Source organism: Microsporum canis, genomic scaffold (assembly GCF_000151145.1).
Source record: "Microsporum canis CBS 113480 supercont1.5 genomic scaffold, whole genome shotgun sequence".
In the NCBI taxonomy this organism is placed as follows: Eukaryota; Fungi; Ascomycota; class Eurotiomycetes; order Onygenales; family Arthrodermataceae; genus Microsporum; species Microsporum canis.
The window spans coordinates 595,300-616,048 of record NW_003299165.1 but is presented as its reverse complement, the minus strand read 5'-3'; the positions used below and the strand labels follow the sequence as shown (position 1 = coordinate 616,048).

Below are 20,749 nucleotides of genomic sequence, written 5' to 3'. Positions count from 1 at the left end.
CCCACGCCAACGACGCCGAAACAGCCAGAAATGTATACCCAAAGAGACCCCAGACCATACCATATATATACCACCACTCGCGAGCCACTCTGGATGAGGAAACAAATAGAACAAGAGAGTCGCAAATGTAAAGAATTAAACAGAAGAAGAGAAGAGCCCGGCCTTAATTCAACTGTGTCTGGTCTCTCTTCTTGTTCTTCTGATTCGCAACCTCCATTGCCTCTCCTAGGTCCATGTCTCCTACAATCTTCAGCTTTGTCGACGGCTTGCCCTCGTTTTCAATCTCAATGACTTCCGGGCCTTGGAATGAATATCTCATACCCGGTCTAGGACGGTATCGCCGTGATGAACAGGCTTCCTCGTACGTTGGAATCCCTCTGTTACGCTGAACGGCTTCTTCCTCCTCGTCTCGGTGCTGTTCAGCGGACTCGTTGATGGCTCTCTGCAGCTCATCATAGTTGAATTCCTGGCCTTCCTCGGTAAAAGGCCCCTCGGAATAGGCCTCGTTGCGAGATCTGCTTATGATTTCTTCTAACAAGTACGATGCTGGGTCCAAGACTTGAGTGCTTGCACTTGTGCGTGCCAGGCGATGCATCCGGGCCGATGGTGGTGGTGGTGTTGCTACTGGGTGTCGTGCAGGATCGGTGGCAGGCTGGCTGGATGTTTCACCTCTTTGGTCAGGGGAAGAATTGCTGAAGCCGAAAGAGCGGGATCTTCGAACCGCCGTCCTCACAGCGTCTCTCACTCGACGAGAGCCAAGGACAAGCCGGTTATCAGCTTCCACTTCAGCACGAGCGTCAGCCGCGCGAGATCGAGCAGCCAGAACCTGAGCAACCCGGACTTCGGCTTCGAAGGTCTCCATGGCACGGAGCTGTTCAGCCCTATCATTCGCAGTGGAACCGAAGATGAGACCCAGAGTTCCAAGATCCTGTCGTTGGCTGGACCCAAATCTGCTTTCCGCTCGCCTGATATCCCTTCTCTCCTCCCTTTCTCTCCTTACTCTCACCCTCTCTTCCGCCTGGCTTGCTTCTACCGCTGCCCGGAGTGCCTCTTCTTCCTCCCGTGTCGCCTCTTGCTCTCTCCTGGATGCCTCTTCTGCATCCCGGAGGGACTGCAGGCGGATCTCCTCTTCTCTGTTTCTGGCTTCCCTATCGGCTTCCTCTTGCCGCTGTCGACGCTCGTTGTCTAGCCTTAGACTCTCCGCAAAGGCTAGACGAAGCACCTCGTCCTCATCGTCATCTCCGCTACTGCTTCTGGCTATCCGTACACCGCTGTCTTCATTGTCAGACCCGGAAAGGCTCTCTGCGTCACTGCTAACGAAGCCGCTTGTTGAACCACGAGTGCCTGCAGGACTCTGCCGACGGTTCTCTGACCTCCTAGCTCTTCCTACACGTCGGTTCATAGTTGGGCCAGCTATTTTAGGGTTCAATGTATTAGAAGGATTCAGCGTCTCCAGCGATGTTTATCTATGGTATATCCAGTGGCAAGCAAGATAGTTAACAATATACTGGACTCTGAGGAGCGTTGAAAAAGGATTACCCATGAAGCATCCAGAGAGTGCTTTCCCGGTTTAAGTAGACCGTTGAGCCCGGTTATTATTGATTCCATTGATTTTAACCAACATGGAGTAAATATAAAATTGAAGTTGTTCGCCTTCACGGAAGCTGGAGGAAGGAGAGATATCATCATAGCTATCAAACTTACCTCTATATTCACCCGGCACAACCCAAAAGAAGAAGAAAAAAAAAACCGCAGATGCAACAGTAGCAATAAGCTACGAGCTACAGCTACACATCGCCATCCTCTTAAATCGAGGAACGTCTCCGCAGAACCTCTCTTCCTCCTCCTTGTTCATGCCCCATTCCTCTCGGAACGGGTGGAGAGCCATGTTCATGGTTCGTCCGAGAATCTCTCGGTCACCATGTCTCTCAACACGCTGTATCACTTCCTCCAGGATCCAGGATCGAGGAATAAACTGGGAAAAGGTTAGTTATTGTTTGTGATGTACTAACAGAGTGCAGTTAAGTACCTTTGGGTTTACTCCCTTCATGGAACTTATCCTCTCTTCGTCTTCCCTTTCCTTCCAATCTTCCACGATGCGCTCTCTCCATGACGAAAGCCAGGTAGCAATATTCTCTCTAGCGGATGCGTCGGTGTTTCCAATCCCTCCAACCCCTTCGTCGTGGAAGAATATGCCGGCAACCTTCTTTCTCTTCTCTTCGGTATCAATTTCAGTCACCGTCAATGCAGATAGTCTTCTAAAGAAATGGTTAAAGTCTAGCTCAAACTTCTCGAGCGTATCTAGAAGGTTTGAAAAGAGCTCGCCAAAGTCGGATTCTTTCTGCGTCTTCAGTCCTAAACGCGCAGACATCAAGCGCTTGTATTCGTTTAGAAATACGGTTTTGAATTCGTCTCCGACTTGATCTATAAGTTTTTCAGCACGAGCGATGACATCCGGTGCCTGCTCTTCCGTCAAACCCTTGGAAATGAAAACTTCATCATCGATCTTGTCGCCGATCCCTATCAGTTGGGAGAATGCCTCCCCGAGACGCACGAGATTCCACCATATCACTGATGGCTGGTTCTTATATGAGTACCGTAGCATCTCATCATCGTGGTTAGGGGTGTAGCTTGGATCAAAGTTGTCCATAAACGCAAAGGGGCCGAAATCCAGTGACAACCCAAAAATGGACGTGTTGTCGGTATTAAGCACCCCATTCATAAAGCCGTATGCCTGCCATGCCGCTACCGTCTTCGCGTTACGGCGCACTATCTCTCTATACAATCTGGTAAAGCGGTTCTCTTCCGCGCCCTTTTCACCTTGAATGGCATCTTTGGGAACTCCTCGGGGGGGATTGTCTACCAGATTACCATCAACAGGTGATCCCGGCGGCAGAGCAGCCGGCAGTGACTCCCAACCCGGGAATACATCTTCTGCAACGTACGTTGCCAGTTGACGTGTAAGCTTCAAATCGCTTCGAGCACGTAGTATATCGAAGGTGCCTATTCTGATCCATGACTCTGCAAAACGAGTAACGATCGCACCAGGTTCTAACCGTTCTCTTCTGACACTAGAATTGGGGAGAAGTGTCAGAGACAATGCTCGGGTGGTTGGGATTCCCAGCGCGTTTAGTGCTATCAAACGGTAAGCCTTGACATCAGTGTAGATATTAATGGACAAATACCAACCCTCGGAAACAATAAACTCTCGAATGCTGGAGCGAAGGACGGCCTTGCCATCAGCAAAGCGAGAATACGGAGTTAGGCCAGCACCCTTTAATTGAACTTCGTAGCGCCTGTTTGTCGTAGGGTTCACTGTTTCGAACAGAGAAATAGCACGCTAGGTATATGTCAGTCCTACAGACGAAGAGCAATAAAGGTCTGTATATGTATATATATACGCACTCCGTCTCCGAGTTGGCCGGCCCAAGTACCACTAGATCACTTGGGATAAGCATACTTTGCGTGAGATAACAGGTCAGAGGATGGAGCAAACGTACAACTGCCAACCTAAAAATCCAGAGTCAGCAGGCTTGTTCGTATAAAATGTGTCAAGGAACACTAAAACAAACCTCCATAACATTGAGCCCAGGGATAAATGCCTCCATCCTTCTCATTCCAAAAGATCTTATTTCCTGCAACCATATCTCGGAACTCCTCCGTTTTCTCCTCGCCCTCTTTCAAGCCGATATCCATCATTGCCCGAGGACTCACGCCCAACAACTCTGGCTCTCGGGCAGTTTCAGGTCTGACAAAGGTATACAACGCATTTTTAACCAGCCGGGGGCCTAGATGCTCGCGGGGTGCCTGGTGTGAAGCCAGGGGGGTATCAAACGCAGCATCAGGAGGAAGCTTAGAGGTGAAGTTGTTTGTCTTGGGGATATCAACCAACGAAACCCCCGGCGCATCAACAGTAGTGGTTGAAGAGTATAGCTGGTCGTTATTCTCGCCGGAACTGGCCGTATTGCCGCTGTGGATAAGATGGGAAGCCATCTGCGTCAGGCGGAGAGGAGATCGCGGGATACGGCGTGCAAGAGTACTTCTTAACAGCATGGAACCGATCGATCTCCCTTCATGAACGAGGGGACAGATCAATTCTATACGGGCCAAAGGAGTGATGGGCTAGTAGTTAAATGGATGTGAAGTAGTTGAGTTGATGTTTTATTGCTTTGAGTATTTTTTTGATTAAACAAAGCTCGTGAAAAGATAATCTTATCAATCATCCCCGGGATGACATCATAAAGCTGGCACATCCAACAGGAGAAGAGAAAGAAGATATCAAACAAGGTCTCGTATTTTCCGTCTCTTGGTTCGGGGGTCGCGGAGTGAAGGCTATTTTGAAAGTGTCTTTCTACCAGCAATCGCCCTTACATTTATGGCCGCCATACCGACGACTAAGCTGAGCGGTGGGGTGTCAGTTCCAGTGGTAGGCTGTCCCTCTTCCACATATCTTGCACCCAGTTAACTGGAATAAACACAGCTTGGATACGGGACAGGCACAGCATGGTACAAAAAGCTTGGGGATCAAGGAATTAACTAAGCTACTCTCGATGCAGTAAAGGCAGCAATTAAGACAGGGTACAGACACCTCGATGGAGCTGAGGCCTACGGAACCGAAAGAGAACTCGGCATTGCAATCAAGGACAGCAATGTGAAGAGAGAAGGGTTTTTTGTCACGGCCAAGGTGGAAAAGAGCATTGGAAATATCCAAGAGGCCATCGATACCACGCTACAGAACTTGCAGCTGGACTATGTCGATTTGTACGTATTTGACAGCCAGGTATGGCCACCAATATACTGTGGAAGTAGCTAATGTCTACTAGATACTTGATCCATGCGCCTTTCTTCGCTAAAACAGACGAAGACTTGCAGTTGAAATGGGCTGAGATGGAAAAAGTCCAGCAGTCCGGCAAGGCACGGTCGATAGGCGTGTCCAACTTCCTGCAGCCGCATCTGGAGGCAATTCTGCAGACGGCGAGTATCAAGCCGTCAGTGAACCAGATAGAGTTCCACCCTTACCTCCAGCATGGAGATTTACTTGCCTTGCATAAGCAGTTGGGTATCACTGTTGAGGGATACTCGGCGCTGACGCCCCTGATACGGGCCAAGGGAGGCCCAGTGGATGGAGTCGTCGCTCGGCTGGCTAAGAAATACGCTGTGAGCGAAGGGAATGTGCTTCTACGGTGGTCGATGGATCAGGGCGTGGTGACAATCACAACTAGCGGCAAGGAGGAGAGGATGAAGGAGTTCTTGGACGTGCTGAGGTTCAAACTGACGGCAGACGAGATCGCAGAGATATCGAGTCTGGGTGCACAGAAGCACTATCGAGCCTCTTGGAAGGGGAAGTTTGCACCAGATGATCGATCATAGGTTGATCTTATGACCCTGATATAGGCCAGGACACTGCTGGCGCATATAAACGTAGACTCGTCAGCCGTCGCACCATCTGTTTGATATTGAATGCAGGCTTTCCTGTCACTGAATCACGATAGAGACATGATACCGTCTCCTAGCTTTCGTCCTAGGGTATTATAGTCGAAGCCCTTTCTCAAGCTCGAATATTTGGATATCAAGATGGGCTCTTCTCAGGACAGCGTGAACCTCGCGGTGTCAAGCCAGCGGAGACATCAACTTCTTCACTGACCTTTTGTTTATTAGTTAAATATTTCCATCTTCCGTGGGCCTGAAGCTCTCCTGCCCCTGAGCAGTCATCTCGTCCCATCATGCTCCAGTAGTACTGATATAAGCATATATATAACTAGCAAGGCCAACGCAGCAGCATGATCTAGTCAAGTGTTTACCTGTAAAAAAAGAAAGGAAAAAGAAACGAAAGAGACCATCAGCTGGGCATGATGCAGAGGTACTTCTTCTCCCACTGTAATTTGGTGTGAAACGAAGTACCTCGACATCGTTCCACCGCCTTGGGGCCCTTTTTCTTCTTAACTAAACTTAAGCGTTTCCTCTTGTTTCCACCCGATTTCACCGCGACGAACTCCTTCATAATTACTGTTTACATGGGATCTTCCTAGGCCAAAGTCGAAAGAGGAAGAAGACGAAGAGGATAGACGCTGTCCAAGGGCGATGAAGCACCTCGTCGCCTCCCGCGCTGCTCCCATCACTTCTCCCTCGCCCTCCCTGTCGCTGAGCCTTGTCTTCTCTCCGCTAGATATCCGCCCTCCGCTCCCTCGATCCCGCCATTGACAAGCCCAAGGCCGTACCTGTATTCCACTCGTATATGAAGAGAGGTCGAGTGACCCGGTCGACTTGCAAGGACTCGCTGGGCTTCCTGCTGCCGTCCACGTCCTCGAATCGCGCTCCAGGTGCTACCCGAACGCCTGAAAAAGCCCACCGGCCAACGCATCTTCGAAGCCCGTAAAGCTGCAGCAAGCACAGAAGGCCCTTTAACGGCCACCGCAAATTCGCACACAGGAATAATTATATATACATCAGGGCATATATACGATATCTTCTTTTCACTACCTGACGCTCGTTTTTATCATAGAAATAAAAAAAAGAAAGGCAAACAAAAAAAAAACATAACACTGAGGAAGCCTTCCAACACACGGGAACCCGCGCAAGTGTAGGGGCGCATTCACCAGCACCTGACACCCCGGAATAAACAGGAAAAAATGCGATCAGAGTGACACTGTGAATGGGATTCAAGGCTGAGCGGAGATTTATCTGGATATTTTACAAGTTTTTTTTTTTTTCACTTATTGTGCTGGGCTTTTGGGTGAATGGGCTGGGCCTGGCGCAAACCATCAATGCCTCATTCACATCTCGTCTGTCCTCTGCCCTTTTGATACAAACACCAACAAACCGCACCCTCCCTCCTTTCAATTATTCCTCCGGCCTGGATGTTAACCTTGGACCGCCTCGAGAGATATCCTCTTCTCATTCCTTACCATCTGACATCCGCTCTCCATTTCGCAACTCGATAATACACAACGCATCTTTGCCTACTATACACCCTTTGCCATGTCGGCGGGCAGTCGCAACTCGCAATCACGCCTACACGCCGATAGCAGACCGTCTAAACCGTCGCTTGTGCCGTCTGGAAAGAGGTCCTATTCAGACTATCTGAGTGATATCGACCGGAAATTCAAAAAGCTCACCCAAGAAGTCCTACCAACCCACCCATACATCTTGTCAGTTCCCACCGAGAAGCCGTACCGGCTGGGATCGCGCTTCGTGAGCAACTGGGCAGTAGGGGAGAATACTTTGTTCTCTCCAGAGGAAGAGCAGCTGCAGTATATGACCTTTCTCCCGCACCAGGGAGAAGACACACTGCTCGTCTCGGTTGGAGGCTGGTCGGATGATAAGGGGAATATAATCCAGGAAGAGGACCAGAGACCCTCAAGCGCTGTCAGCATGGCTGCGCCACTAACTGGCTCACAGCAAGATGCGCTGGCCAAGAGAAAGAAAAAGATCACCCTGAGTGACTACAAGAAGAAGGCGCTGGAAACACCTCCACCGCTGCCTGGTGCAACGGAACCAACTACGAACGGCGCCAATGGAACAAATGGTAACGGAGCTGGGAGCATAGGGCGCACAGCGGACTCTGAAAAGCCACTGCGCAGACCGCAGTCGAATAACTGTAAACCAGAGCCCAAGCACCGCACATCCCAGCTCCCTGGATCGACCTCCTCAGCAGCCCCTGAAACCCGGCCTGGCGGCAACAATGATACCAAACGGAATGGATTAGATGGCCCTCCGTCGACCAGCACCAGCAGTCGACTGGATAAGAATACCAAGCTACCGCCGTCAAAACCCACTCAAGCTAAGGAATCTCCGCCTCGTAAGAAGCCACGGCTCTCCGCACAACCGGAAGAGCGAGATAGAACACCAACCAAGAAGCCAGGAAGGACCCATCAGATGGTCCCTGAACTACTCTCGCCGACTCTCCCATTTGATAACGAGAGCTTTAGCCTCTCTTTGCCGCCTTTACTATCCCCCACCCTCCCACCAGATATAGAGGAAGAACTGGCCAGGCTCCCCGATGATGGTCTAGAGAAGAGCTCCCGCTCTCACTCTAGTTCTATATCTAGCACATCCAACAAGGCTTTACCCAGCAAACCCAAGCCAAATTCAAACTCTTCATCTTTCCCAACCCCATCTTCAGCCAAACAGCACCAGCAATCTCCTCAGGTTACGGAGAAGAAGCCGGCAGGTATATCCTCCGCGAATCTCCCTCCAAAACCGCCCACAATATCGTCATCTTCTCCCGCACTTACATCAAGGACAACGGCTTCTCAACCTCCCCCACGGATCACAACAACCGCTCCCAAGGAAAGGCTGATCGTCAAATTGAAATACGGCCGACAGAACAGGAAACGAATCGAGGCGCTCTTGAAAATATCATCCAAGCGAAAGCCAACTCCGGTACAAGGATCTGGGAAACCGAAAGGCTTACCGGAGGCTATTGTCATATCTAGATCCTCCCCGCCAAATTCTTCGCCACAGCCTAGCAACTCTACCACCATGGGGAGGCAGCGGGAACCTAGCTCTGGTCACAAGCGACCCAAGACTGTGGATGGTGACGATATACAAGAGCCAGCTTTGAAGCGGCCGCGGAGTTCTAACACTCTCGCACCTCCCCCTGAACAAGCTCCCACACCTAGCATACACACTCCTAGATCGACTTCGGCCACCAAACACCCCCCTACATCCACGCAAGACCAATTTCTTACCCCCAAGAAAGAACCGAAAGGAGCTGCAATGCGCCGTGTGGGATCTGGTGACAGTGACATGAAGACTCCAAGTGGCAGCACAACAAGTGTCAAGATGACACACTCAATCTCCGTAGAAGGTCATCCGTCTTCTAGCGCCCAACCATCCGAACGCCGCGGCTGGCGTGACGAGTACCAGAGATTTGTTAACCTCGGCCGTGATCTAAAACACGCCTCCCAGCGTAACTCAACCCATAAATACAGCACCAGCCATGATATACAAGATGACAAACTGAGTGCCACTATCGCGGTGGAAGCCCTTCTCTGCTTCGTTTTAGCATTCATCGCTGAGCAACGCTTCCAATCTCTCAGTCGCCAAGTTGGTAACTCGACAGGCTGGCGCTCGATAATCGCTTACTGGCAAGCCGTCCTCAGCCGAACTACCTCTTACCCGCATCTCCATGGCCTGTGTCTTCTTCTAGGTGCCGTTTGCCATGAATCCATTCACTCTCTCGATCTAGAACGGCTGGCCGTTACCCCTTTTCCTGATGAACATAGTCCTGCCCCCACCCCAGGCAGCGACGGTAACACCGTGACCAGCGAAGAAAGCAAGAAACAGCGCCGTGAATTCGCTGAATTAAGAACACGACTTCCAGAATCCTACAAGGTTGCGCGTCGTCTATGGGTTGAAGGGTCCCGCGAGCTTTCAGACTCCATCCTCACACAGCATTACCCCAACACCTGGTCTAAACGGCTAAAAAATGCTGCAGAAAGAGGAAGAGAACAGCTTAAACTCGGCGAGTATGGAGGTGACTATTACCTTCCACTGGGCACAGCATCGACTCCTCTGGAAGCTGTACGATTTGGCTGGAGTTTCTTAAACGAATGGAGTGAAAGAGAAGGAGTCAAGTGGAAGGGTAGGTTGGGACTCTAACATTCTCCATTCTTTTTTTTTTTTTTTTTTTACGTCTATTCTATTTGTTTCCTTCCCATCTATTCTTGACATTATACTAGATCGTTCATCCAACTTCTCTACACGGCTTAATACCTCCGTTTCCCCATTCTTTGGAACTTCCAACCTATTTACCTCATTTAGCCACCAAGTCTACGTTCATATGTTCTCATTTTATCCCACTCTCTTCTTTGCGATACCATTGATTTCATCTCATTGTTTTGTTCTTCTTTCTGCCTCTAATGAATATGATACCAAGAAGGATAACTGACCTTCAGAGCCCTACTATTGCTATTTATTGTTTTTACTAGCGCCGCCTTTGTTTTCTTTCTTTCTCTCTTCATATTGACGACTTTTGACTAGCTCTTTTCCTTGTTTATTCTGTCTTGAATGTTTGGAGCATTGCGCAATAGGATGTGAGGGTGGATGGTGGTAGGTATTGATTTATCTACCTGCGAAGAATGAAAAGGGAAATGGGAAGGGAAAAAAATGGGATTTCCGATGAATATGCGAAGGATGATGATGTTAATTGTCTTCTTCTGTTGCTCTCTTGAGTGAGTGTATTATTTATTATATGTTGATCTTAGATATGATAATACCTCTTTGATCTACTGCCCATTGCTTTATTGTTCAGTTCTTTGCTGTCGTAGAATTTTTGCTAGATGAGGTCGCAAGCATTCCCCTGTAAAGGCTTAAAAGGCTGATATCAATAGAAAGATTTAGAAAGTATTCAATTTATCGAGTGAATTAATAAAACGAAAGGATAGTTAAAGAAGCAAAGCTGTATTTACAGGTACTCCCCCGCTCATGCAATGAAGAAACATTAATTGAAGCAAAGCAAGACCCTAATAGCAATAACCTCGAGAGACCCATTTCTATCAAAGGCAAATTCCAAAGGGGCAACACCGAAGACTAGATCACTGCATTAATTAACTGATCAATCAAGTCGTGGTGCTCTATCTTCTACATCCATACGGTCCGCACTGCCGCCGCCAAATAAGTACCCTGCCTCACGACAATAGCGTGCCTCTCGTCGTACACTGCCGACTTCACTCGCCCAGCAAACAACCGCCGCATCAACGACACCAGCTAGTACTCCCTCCATAGCAGACAAAACACCCCATCCGATCGTTCCTGCGATCAAGCCGACAATGTAGGCGTACAGACTGCCACGGACGCCTGGGCCTTTGCTACCGTCTGCGCCGGGGACCTGTAGGCTGCGGGCGGTAGATACCCAGCCGCCAAAGCCAAGGGCAAGAGACATCATGAACCGAGTGGCGTGTAGAAGCATCTTGGCTAGACGGTACGGCATTAAAGTGGAAGAGTAGTAATCCGAACGATTAGAGTCAGAGAAGGTGCGTGGATGGAACGTTGTGGCTGTTGCAGCGGAGGGGGCGAGGAAGACCATTTGATTGAGGCTTCGAGCTGAAGAGACTAGAGGCTGCGAGTGGATGGCAGCATATGTTAGGGTGAGAGGGTTGGTGAGAGCAGCAATGGGTGTGGGGACAAGGGAGTAGGCAGCTAATGATAACAAGGAAGATAGACGACGAGGAAGGACAATAAGAGGAATACGAACGACAAGGGATAGCAGGGTAGAAAGGCATATTGTTCCAAACAAAGTGGTCAGGGCATGGGTAAAGGCAGCCTGAACAATGTCCCGAGAAGTGGGCGAGGGCACAGCATTGCGATGGAAATACCACTGGCTAACAACCGCGGCGGTGGTAGTCCGTTGGATACCTGCAATGACGCCGAGGGACCAGAGATAGACCAGAATAAAGTATATGCCTAGCCACCAGGTACCAATATCAATGATAAATAATTTTTTGGCTCCGGATGCGAGATGGCCGCCGAGGAAGACACGGGTAAACATGAGGATCCATAGCCAACTCCAAAGAGCAATGACAGCTATTGTTGCAAATCCTAGGATAAGAAGCGCTGGATTCGCAGCTAGAATTCGACATGAAAACTCCAAGATACCGATTGCCTTGCCCGTTGAATGTCGGCCCTTCACGACAGAGTAGATCCAGGCTGCGGCCATGATTGCAGGGACTATCGAGCCCCATCGCATGACCTTGTCCTGGATACTGGTTCCATGCCAGGTACCTTTGAAGCTAGAGATGAACGGATATAAAGAAAAAGATATAAGAATAACAGGAACGGCGATTAGCATGGTATAGACCAGAGGCCGAATGTAAGAGCGTAACAATGCCAGCCAGAGCAACGCCACAAATATTGAAACTAAGGTATATGTTCCCAGCAGGCCAAAAGAGGAGTGTAAAGTAGCGTAAATAGTATCTCCAAGGAGGGGGATCTTGGATGGTGGAGTAGTATGAAGGTATACGATGAATGAGGTAGCGAATAAGCCGCCCAAACAGAGCAAGAACATATGACCCCAGAACATGTCATGCATTGGAGGTTCAGGTTCCCCGTATGCCACCGATTGAGGCATCTCAGAAGCTATCGAGCTCGGCGGCCTAGGATTGTTCAACAATGCCTGTTTGTCCGTCTCTTGGGGCATGAATCCGGCACTGGTCTGGAACTCATCATCGCCTGGATGACCTGGCAGTTTGCGAAAATGGCGTATTGGCGGCTCAGCCGAGGCGAATTCAGGTGGCGGGTCATCGTCATAATCTACCGTCACCGCATCTGTCTTTATCGAGTCTTCCAGTCGGATATCAACCATCCTGCCTTTCCCCGGACTAGACGTGCCCTGTGACATCGATCCGTCATGATCTTCATCTCCTTCGGGCTGTTCTGTTAAAGCCCCAGTGCCTGTTTTCCCTGCCGAATCACTAACAGAAGCTTTCCCACGCCATGAACTCCTTATCCCCGTCCCTCTGCCAAACTCATCTGCTTGGCCTGTGCTTCGTTCTGAGTGTTTGCTATCCTCTCCTTCGTCCCCTTCAGAAGACTCTGCCAACCGGCTTGCGCCAAAATGTCGTCTCGATCTCTGCAAAGCGTAAAGATCGGCCGCTTCTCGCTCATCATCTTCCTCCTGGAGCTGTTCGGTAGTGCTGTGGAACAACGGTGCATGGTGTACTGATGACCGAGGAGAGAATGCAAATGTCTGAGAGGTTGTGGAAGAATATGGGTTCCCTAGTGCCCGTTGAAGGTAGGGCCGTGACGGAGGTGGACGGGAAGAGGTCGGTCGATCAGGTCTCCGACTTCGATCCCGGCCATCTCTTGGAGGTGAGCCGTCTCCTGGTGCTATTCGGGACTGTGACTGTGAAAGGAAACGCGACGCATCTACAGACAATCTATTAGCTTATGTATGGAGTAGTTCGGTGAGCAGTATAAGATGTATCATACATTCTGAAAACATAGCTGACTCGAGACGATATATCGATGTGTGGGCGTTAATTCGTGATTTATGAAGAGGGCGATCCAACTCTTCTATAGCAGCAACTCTCCTTTGGAAACAGGCTACCTCGTATCATGAATAGAAGATTGACTTCATGTCAGAGAATATTTAGGGGCTCGAGGGGGAGAATGCCTGGTCTGGTTCAGAGCTCTTCTGGGGTGCGCCGGATGTTATGTCATTTACTATATGGAAAGCGCCAGAAGGTTTTTTTTCTTAAATATACAAGTATCAGTAAAGTTATAGCTCCAGAGTAGGCAGCACAGCACCTCAGGCTCCTCCTCCCAACGCTGATTTCGCATATAATCAAGCAAAAAAAGATCAAAATCAAGATGAAGGTCGAAGTTTCGAAGTTCGAAGAAAACGAAGAAAGCGAAAAATGACGGTGACGATATGATGAGGTAAGCATGTTAGTCATGTGCCTGTCATCAGGTGATTGGCGCTTTTTTTATACAGTAAGAAAAGGAAGAAGAAGAAGATAACAGGAGAAAGATAGAAAAAGAGCTCTTGTGCACCTGAACATGTGCTGCTGCCTGGTGCTCGTTGGTGCCTAGAGAGAGAGTCATCGGCTTGGGTCAGGGGAGACAACTAGGGGATCTCGTTAAGTAGAGACTTCATATAGTCATTACCTTCCACGGCTGACATGAAGCTAGCTAGCAGAGTGAGACAGTTATGGAGATGATATGGACTACAGACTATTAACCACGAAGTACTCGAATAACTCCCAACAGGATAATATCAGCCCTTTTATTCAACATCATCCATCCCTCAGACCGTGGCCGAACTTCCTCTATGGAGCTTTCAGCTTTGATTCGGCCAGTTGGAGTAGTGCAGCGCAACCCATCAGAAAAGCTACAGAGACAGGTTTCTTGTTCTTCCTCGGGAGCCTATATGCCTGGATTCTCGCCAGATACCGCATCCCAGCATCTGGCCCATGTCTCGACATCTCGCAGCATGAAGCATGCATATTGGGTAGTTGGAATATAGACGCGGCACAACGCATGCACGCCATCGCGGCACCTTTTCCGAGAGAACCAATAGCCTGTTCAACCGCATACAAGTATGACCATCAGAGACGGCATTTACATGTCTGAGAAGATTGCCGGGGCGACTCGAGCTTGTCCATCCCGCCTTGTAGGCTGGAAAGAAGTCGAGCCAACGGAGTAAGCCGTACGAGAGATGTCTGAGCCTCTCCCTACGTATCCCAGGGCAGAGCTAGCTAGCTTCTTCCTCTCTCCTCTTCACTTCTATTTCTCTTTCTTTTTTTCTTATGTTTTCTTCTTCTTGTAAGAGGGCGAAATAATGACGTTCGGCAGCAGCCTGATCAAAATAGCGTTGAAAGACAATACTTAGTCAGCAATAGTAGTCATCAGATCACGTGATATATATTCCTGAGTATCTGTACTGTGTATTGAATATCTTCGCTCCATTACCATAATATATCGGATACATAGGTATAGTTCCATAAGCAATATTAACAAAGGCCTACTTGATAACAAGTTATGCAGCGCTTACAGGCCCACGTTTCAGATGTGTGGCACTCGCAGCGCGTAGTTATCTATAACTATCTATTTTAGCACACCATCTCTTGTCCTTAGATACCAGGCTTTCCCTTTGCAGCAGCTAGTCGTCTATATAACTAGTTAACCAACGCTCTCCATAACTGTCATCTTCCTTTTACACTTCTTACTGCTTGACTTGCCTCAGCCAACTTGTTTCTGATAGCTAAACCATCTTGATCTCACGTACACTCCCTTTTACTGCTAACAGCATTTGAGCTCTCCGATGATGGCCTACCCAAATCGGATATCTCGGATTCTACTGACGATAATTCTAGAAGACCGACGATGGCTCAGAATCTAGATGGTGCTGATACCTCCGACCACGGCAAGTTCGTGGACTCGGACGACGAAGTCACGGAGTACTCTGAATCCCCCTATCGATACGCCGCAGGCTCACGCCCATACTACCCTCTTCGTATCGGAGAGCTGCTTAACGGAAGGTATCGCATCGAGCATAAACTTGGTCACGGTGGCTTCTCTACCGTCTGGATGGCTTATGATCTAAAGAGCAAGACGGACGTGGCACTCAAGGTCATGGCCGAGGGCGATTCTGGAGAATATGAATACCGCATGCAAGGAGAGATAAAAAAAAGCGTAAAGAATACATCCGGTCTCGTTCTCTATCAGTCGAATTTTTTCCTTCGAGGACGCGGAGTTGATCATCGGGTTCTTGTGTTCCCTATGCGAGGTCCGTCCCTTGACTCTCTAGTTGGAAGGGAGATACCCATGGCCAGCCGCATGTCGGCTGCCAGACAGCTGCTGGAGGCGTTAGCTAACCTACACGAAAGTGGAATTGTACATCGTGGTAAGTAACCCCTGGTTCCTATTTAATATATTGGATACATGCTAATAGCTACGTAGATATAAATAATAACAACGTCATGTGGGGTATTGCCCCTCTAGGCCATCTCGACAAGGCAGCCAAATACAAGCTCCTAGGCCGGCCCCTAAAGGTAGCCGTACCAGACGAGCCCTGGAGAGAAGGAGAGGTCGTTAAGCCGATAGTGGTCCCTGATGACTTACGGACAGAGTCATTCTATCTCGGTGACTTTGGTCTGGCAATGAGACTTGGTGACCCTACTATCCCGCCAGGTCGACCACCAATTACATATTGTTCCCCAGACCGACTTCACGGCAAGGATCCAAGCTACGCCTGTGATATATGGAGTTATATGTGCGTCTTCACGGAACTCTACGTTGGATTTGCACCTTTTCACACCTGGGCGAAGGGTGGAGTGATATCCACCATGGTCCGGCTCATGGGTCCATTACCCGTGGAGTGGAAGGGCCAGTACTGCGACCCCAGCAAAGTTCAAGATTCGTGGTATGCTCAGGAGAGTACATCTGGACCTAGGGCAAGGCCTGACAAAACCGAGATTGAAGACTTGGTTCTACGTGGGCGGCCCAGAGCTAGTCAAATTGAGCGACAACACGCGATATCCGTCTTGTCCAGGGGATTCAACATGTCTCCCGAACTCCGTCCGGCTGCGAAAGAGCTTCTACAAGACCCTTCGTTCAAAGCACTCATGGATATACATTGCCCATAAGATGAAATAGATTTAGCTCTTACTTCTCAGACGGAGTCCTTTAACGAGGACCTAAAGACGTCTTTATCTTGAGAATTAGCTTCTCATGGCTGATTAAACTAAGACTAGAGGCTCAATTCTTCTCTTTTGTAAAGGATGTCGGTTACATGAGATCTTAATCTTCCGTCTCGCAGATACTGTTTATCTTGGTATAGTGATAATCATTAGCTTCTTGGATAGTGTCTCGTCAAAATCGTGTAGTGAATAAGCAAGCTGTGGTCATAAGGCCGTCTTCCGTTCGATGGGCCGGCGCGAGACATGTACATCTCGCGTTTGAATAGTAAGTATCTCCACCGCAAAAACTTGCTGTAAAATACTTAAAGATACTTATAGCAGCTTCAGGCTAGGCCAAAAGGAGCAAGAAGCCGCCTTTCTCTTCTTCTCGCAACCTTTTTTTCCCCCCAACTTGCTTCTTTTTCACCGGGAATGAGACAGAGAAGAGCCGTCACTTTTCAACGCCGACAAGTTGCTTCTTCTTCCTCCTTCAACTGAAGTTCATCTTTTCTTTTTTAATAATTCTTTCCGGGCCTGGCACTGCTCCCCCGTCACCCGCGGTCGTCGTCAGCCCGCCTTCACCACTCCTGCAGCAAGCTAGTTTACCTATAATATCTAAGCTATCCTTCCCTGCTGTTCGATGCCCAATCTACAACCCAATCTATAACGTCTCTTTTGGCTTCACTTACCCCACGATCACTACCGGATTTCCGCTCGGACGGATCGATAAACCACCCCTTCTTCCTAGGTCCCAGCTGCTCCTCGGCCTTGTCGAGACGGTTTATACCCTCCTTCCAAGAGAAAACGCTGAGTCGGAACCTGTTTCTATGTCAAGCCCACCATGGGATTTCATTGCGAAGCTCGTCTGCATCGGTGACTCAGGCACAGGTAAATCGAGTGTGCGCAAGTCCATGTTCCATTTAACTCCTTTCGTTGCATCTCTCACTCTCTCACTCTCTCACTGTTGTTGAGATATGCTATTACCATGTTGCTAACCCTGCTATTCTCCACAGCTCACTGTCCGCCTTTGCGAGGGCCGTTTCAGCACTACCCATGATGTGACCATCGGAGTAGAATTCGGTTCAAGAATAGTGCCGGTTGGCCCACCAGCGTCAGATGAAATAGGAGTCAACTTCGACGATACCTCTCTAGCATCAACCCCATCTGCTCTCTCACCGTCAGCATCGTTCGCAGGCACCATCAATAACCAGGCTGTCAATAAGAATGGGAAGCCTGGCAGTGAGAAATCCATCCCTCCGTCTCCAAGGAGCCTCTCCGGGCTCCCTCCACCCCCAATCAAGCCTTTAGAACCCCCAGTTCAAAAACGCATGAAGCTATCTCTCTGGGACACAGCAGGCCAGGAAACATACAAATCTATCACAAGATCCTATTTCCGCGGTGCATCCGGCGCCCTGCTAGTATTCGATATAACTCGACCCCCAACATTTGCTTCTTTGACCCAATGGCTTCAGGACCTGCGGCAGATCGCCGAAGAGCGCATCGTGGTCATCCTGGTCGGCAACAAGAGCGACCTCGTCGACGACTCAAAGGGCAAAGAAAGAGATGCTGATAACCCCGACACTAGTGCCGATACTAATACAGATAATGATAATAACAAACAACAGCGTGTCACACGCGAGGAGGCGGAGGAATGGTGCAGGCAGAACAACGTCGTCAGATACGTTGAAACAAGCGCCAAGTCAGGCGAGAATGTCGAGAGAGCGTTCCGTGAAGTGGCAGAACGAATATACAGAAATATACAGCACGGCAGATATGATTTAAATGACCGACGGAGTGGAGTCAAGGGGTACGGCGCCTCAGCTGGGCCGGGAAACGGACGTGTCCCACGAACCGTTAACCTGGGTGTCAACGACGCCATGCGGAGAGGTCATCGTGGATGGACAGGCGGATGCTGTTAACTTATATACCCCCATACATTCTGTTTACTCTATCGGTATCATTTCTGCCTCTGCTGTTTTATTATTACCCATGCATGCATTTACCATTTACATTTACTTTACCCCTTTGCTAGGGGCCTATCTTATTGCTTTTAATGTATCTTGGAGAAACTCGCCCTGTACCCAGCTCCTTTATCCTTTCATTCCATATTCATGGTGTTCTATGGATGAGACTTCTCTACTTTTAATAATAAAAAGCGAAGTAAATTCTTCATCAGCTCTCGTTTGTTGGATTAGTCATCCATTCGACTCATGTTTCCATAGATAGGCCTTTTTTGTCCCGTGGTCTCATGGCCCAAGGTCCCGACCCCGGCATCCTCACTTTGATAATATCAGTCTCCTATATCAGTCTCCATCCTTCATACAGTACTTAGTAACAGTAATGGAGTCCGATTCTGAGAGATTAAGCAGCTTCCGTGAAGGATTCCCTGCCACGTTTGGCGGTTTCTTCAAAGACCAAAGTGGCCGGACGAAGCGGCTCGTTTCTTTGGTTATGAACTCACCACCGGATATAAGGCCAAACACGCGAATCCTTGCAGTCTGCGGGATTAGTGATGAGTTCAACGATGCAGCCAGTCCAAGCAAAGATGGCTGGTTCTACTCTGATTTCTTTGCTTTCCACACCCTACTTCACGGACAAGGAGCGTCCCAGACATGGTGCTGCAGTGACCAGCCGTCCACTCTACTCAACAAGTACGGGCAATATCTGCATGGAAACCCATATACCCAGCGACGTGTGGTTTTGAACGAGCAACTCCTTGAAACCGAGCTGAATGATGTTCACGTCTTTCCTTCTTCAAGTCTTCTTTCATCTTTCCTTGATATCCTGCACCATGAATCAGCCTTAGCTTCCCGGCTAAAGCAGCCTATTATTCTCTTTCTATTTGGCCATGGTGACGAGCTTACGAAATCTGTCACAATTGGAGGCGCCGATTTCAGTAGTGATGAGTCTGGTATGCTAGCCAGCGACTCTGAAAGTGACCTGAATATATCGACAGTAGCGAGTGTTGTTGGAGACAGTGTGGACCTGACTGTAATTTCAACCGCTTGTTTCTCAGGCGGCTGGGCTGTGACCTCAATACTGGATGCGACTGTACCAGCAGCCGCGGGGGAAAATGAGCCTAGCGAGTCTTGGGCTAAAAGCTCTTCGCTCTCGAGAGCTTGTGGAAGCATCTACACGTCAACGTTGATCAAAGCACTTACGAAGGAGACCTCAGATGAACATCAGTACTCATCACAACCAACATCACCTGCTACTGCCACGCCATTGACATACTCAGACGCGCCATCTACCTCAGAAGGGCGGTCTAAGATGTTTGCTGAGTTTGCACACACGGTACATCGGCTACTTTTAACAAGCGTCGATAAATTCGGATACCAGCACAATATCTCCTTTAGTGCGCAAAACGATGACTGGGAAACCCATTGGCGTAAACGAACAGGATTTCCTCTTGTCAATCTCCAGTCAAAGTGGGAGAGCCTAGACGCTGTCCCACCGCGACCATCGACTTCCCTGAATAGAGATCCTCTCGCCGATAACGAAGAGGAGGTAGACAGCACTACACTGGCTGATATTAGGGGCCAGTATGGTTCTGCATCCTCATACCTGAGAGGACTTCGCCGACTTGCCAGAAAATACCTACAAAGCTCCCCTGGTCGAGACTCCCTAGCTCCTAATACTTTGCTTCACCAACAGTGTATTGAACTCCTGGCCGGAAGAAAGGAATTCAGTACAGTAGAACTTAGTACGGTAGAGGCGGCTCTGCAATACCGGATGGGAATCAGTTTTTTAGCGAATCAACTTATAGTTGGTTCCATGTTACCCCTTCCTCAGGGAAAATTTTGTGAGGAATGGGACGAGATTAGCAAGTTCAGCTATGATCCCAAGGAAAGGAACGACCTCTTCCACCGATTGCTTTCTCTATTTCCAACGCCAATTCGTGACCAAGGAGTTAAAGGCTGGGTTAAGCCATATTGGTATATCGTCGCAGCACTGATCGAGGCTGGCCTCTCACCGCACCAAACGGAACATAAAATCCAGCAACTCTTTGAAGGTACGGTATATTACTACAAATATTCTCACATGTTACTAACAATACCATAGCCGTACAAGATATACAACAGACTCAAGAAGACACACTGCGAAGGCACCCCGATATTCAGTTGAAACGAAGACGCTTACTTAAATCATGTGGGAGCTTTCTACGGCGCATGTCACCGTCAAAAAGAGAGGAGAGATCAAACAGCCCGCATCGTACTTGAACCACAGTATGCTCTAGGAGTTAGTGAGAAACGAGGTCTACATATATGACGCAGTCAGCGCTACACCCCTGGTTACTGTCAATGAGATGGGCAACCATCTTATGCCTAGGTTCCCCATATATAACATACATGGGTCTAGCTTCATGGAACATCAGCCCCTTCAAAGCTCCGCTGCTCGTATAGGGAAAAACGGATATAAACATTGCCTACGATACTCTTGTCGCTATTATGACCAATGATCGATCTCCATAAGTCCCCAAGTTACCGAGTGTTTGCAATGCTCCAGCTCCATATCTATCTTCAAACCATTTCTTAACGTGGATAGACCCTATTTGCCATTGTAACCGGCCTAGACCATACACACTCTTATCCTGTCTGCATCTATATCGCCAATCCTTGTTTTCTTCA

The 20,749-nt window shown here is 48.9% G+C and overlaps 9 protein-coding genes across 9 annotated transcripts; 6 read left to right on the top strand and 3 right to left on the bottom strand.

Annotated features, from left to right (window-relative positions):
* Positions 1-163: 163 nt before the first annotated feature.
* Positions 164-1,402, bottom strand: MCYG_05293 (uncharacterized protein; the record flags this gene model as incomplete). The annotated part of the gene is made up of 1 exon (XM_002845378.1): positions 164-1,402. One exon carries the CDS (start codon positions 1,400-1,402, stop codon positions 164-166), a length of 1,239 nt encoding a protein of 412 aa, XP_002845424.1.
* A 372-nt stretch (positions 1,403-1,774) lies between these two features.
* MCYG_05292 (YdiU domain-containing protein) lies at positions 1,775-3,993 on the bottom strand (the record flags this gene model as incomplete). The annotated part of the gene is made up of 3 exons (XM_002845377.1): positions 1,775-1,975; positions 2,030-3,315; positions 3,573-3,993. The coding sequence occupies 3 exons, from the start codon at positions 3,991-3,993 to the stop codon at positions 1,775-1,777; spliced, it is 1,908 nt and encodes a 635-aa protein (XP_002845423.1).
* A 382-nt stretch (positions 3,994-4,375) lies between these two features.
* Positions 4,376-5,370, top strand: MCYG_05291 (aldose reductase; the record flags this gene model as incomplete). The annotated part of the gene is made up of 3 exons (XM_002845376.1): positions 4,376-4,426; positions 4,562-4,761; positions 4,824-5,370. 3 exons carry the CDS (start codon positions 4,376-4,378, stop codon positions 5,368-5,370), a joined length of 798 nt encoding a protein of 265 aa, XP_002845422.1.
* Positions 5,371-6,978: 1,608 nt separating this feature from the next.
* MCYG_05290 (conserved hypothetical protein) lies at positions 6,979-9,603 on the top strand (the record flags this gene model as incomplete). Its single annotated transcript, XM_002845375.1, has 1 exon — positions 6,979-9,603. One exon carries the CDS (start codon positions 6,979-6,981, stop codon positions 9,601-9,603), a length of 2,625 nt encoding a protein of 874 aa, XP_002845421.1.
* Positions 9,604-10,558: 955 nt separating this feature from the next.
* MCYG_05289 (conserved hypothetical protein) lies at positions 10,559-12,943 on the bottom strand (the record flags this gene model as incomplete). The annotated part of the gene is made up of 2 exons (XM_002845374.1): positions 10,559-12,867; positions 12,931-12,943. 2 exons carry the CDS (start codon positions 12,941-12,943, stop codon positions 10,559-10,561), a joined length of 2,322 nt encoding a protein of 773 aa, XP_002845420.1.
* Positions 12,944-13,662: 719 nt separating this feature from the next.
* On the top strand, positions 13,663-14,073 carry MCYG_05288 (uncharacterized protein; the record flags this gene model as incomplete). The annotated part of the gene is made up of 1 exon (XM_002845373.1): positions 13,663-14,073. The coding sequence occupies one exon, from the start codon at positions 13,663-13,665 to the stop codon at positions 14,071-14,073; it is 411 nt and encodes a 136-aa protein (XP_002845419.1).
* Positions 14,074-14,826: 753 nt separating this feature from the next.
* On the top strand, positions 14,827-16,088 carry MCYG_05287 (protein kinase domain-containing protein; the record flags this gene model as incomplete). Its single annotated transcript, XM_002845372.1, has 2 exons — positions 14,827-15,346; positions 15,403-16,088. 2 exons carry the CDS (start codon positions 14,827-14,829, stop codon positions 16,086-16,088), a joined length of 1,206 nt encoding a protein of 401 aa, XP_002845418.1.
* An 860-nt stretch (positions 16,089-16,948) lies between these two features.
* Positions 16,949-18,040, top strand: MCYG_05286 (GTP-binding protein YPTC4; the record flags this gene model as incomplete). Its single annotated transcript, XM_002845371.1, has 2 exons — positions 16,949-17,020; positions 17,135-18,040. The coding sequence occupies 2 exons, from the start codon at positions 16,949-16,951 to the stop codon at positions 18,038-18,040; spliced, it is 978 nt and encodes a 325-aa protein (XP_002845417.1).
* Positions 18,041-18,461: 421 nt separating this feature from the next.
* MCYG_05285 (conserved hypothetical protein) lies at positions 18,462-20,246 on the top strand (the record flags this gene model as incomplete). The annotated part of the gene is made up of 2 exons (XM_002845370.1): positions 18,462-20,138; positions 20,184-20,246. 2 exons carry the CDS (start codon positions 18,462-18,464, stop codon positions 20,244-20,246), a joined length of 1,740 nt encoding a protein of 579 aa, XP_002845416.1.
* Positions 20,247-20,749: the final 503 nt, after the last annotated feature.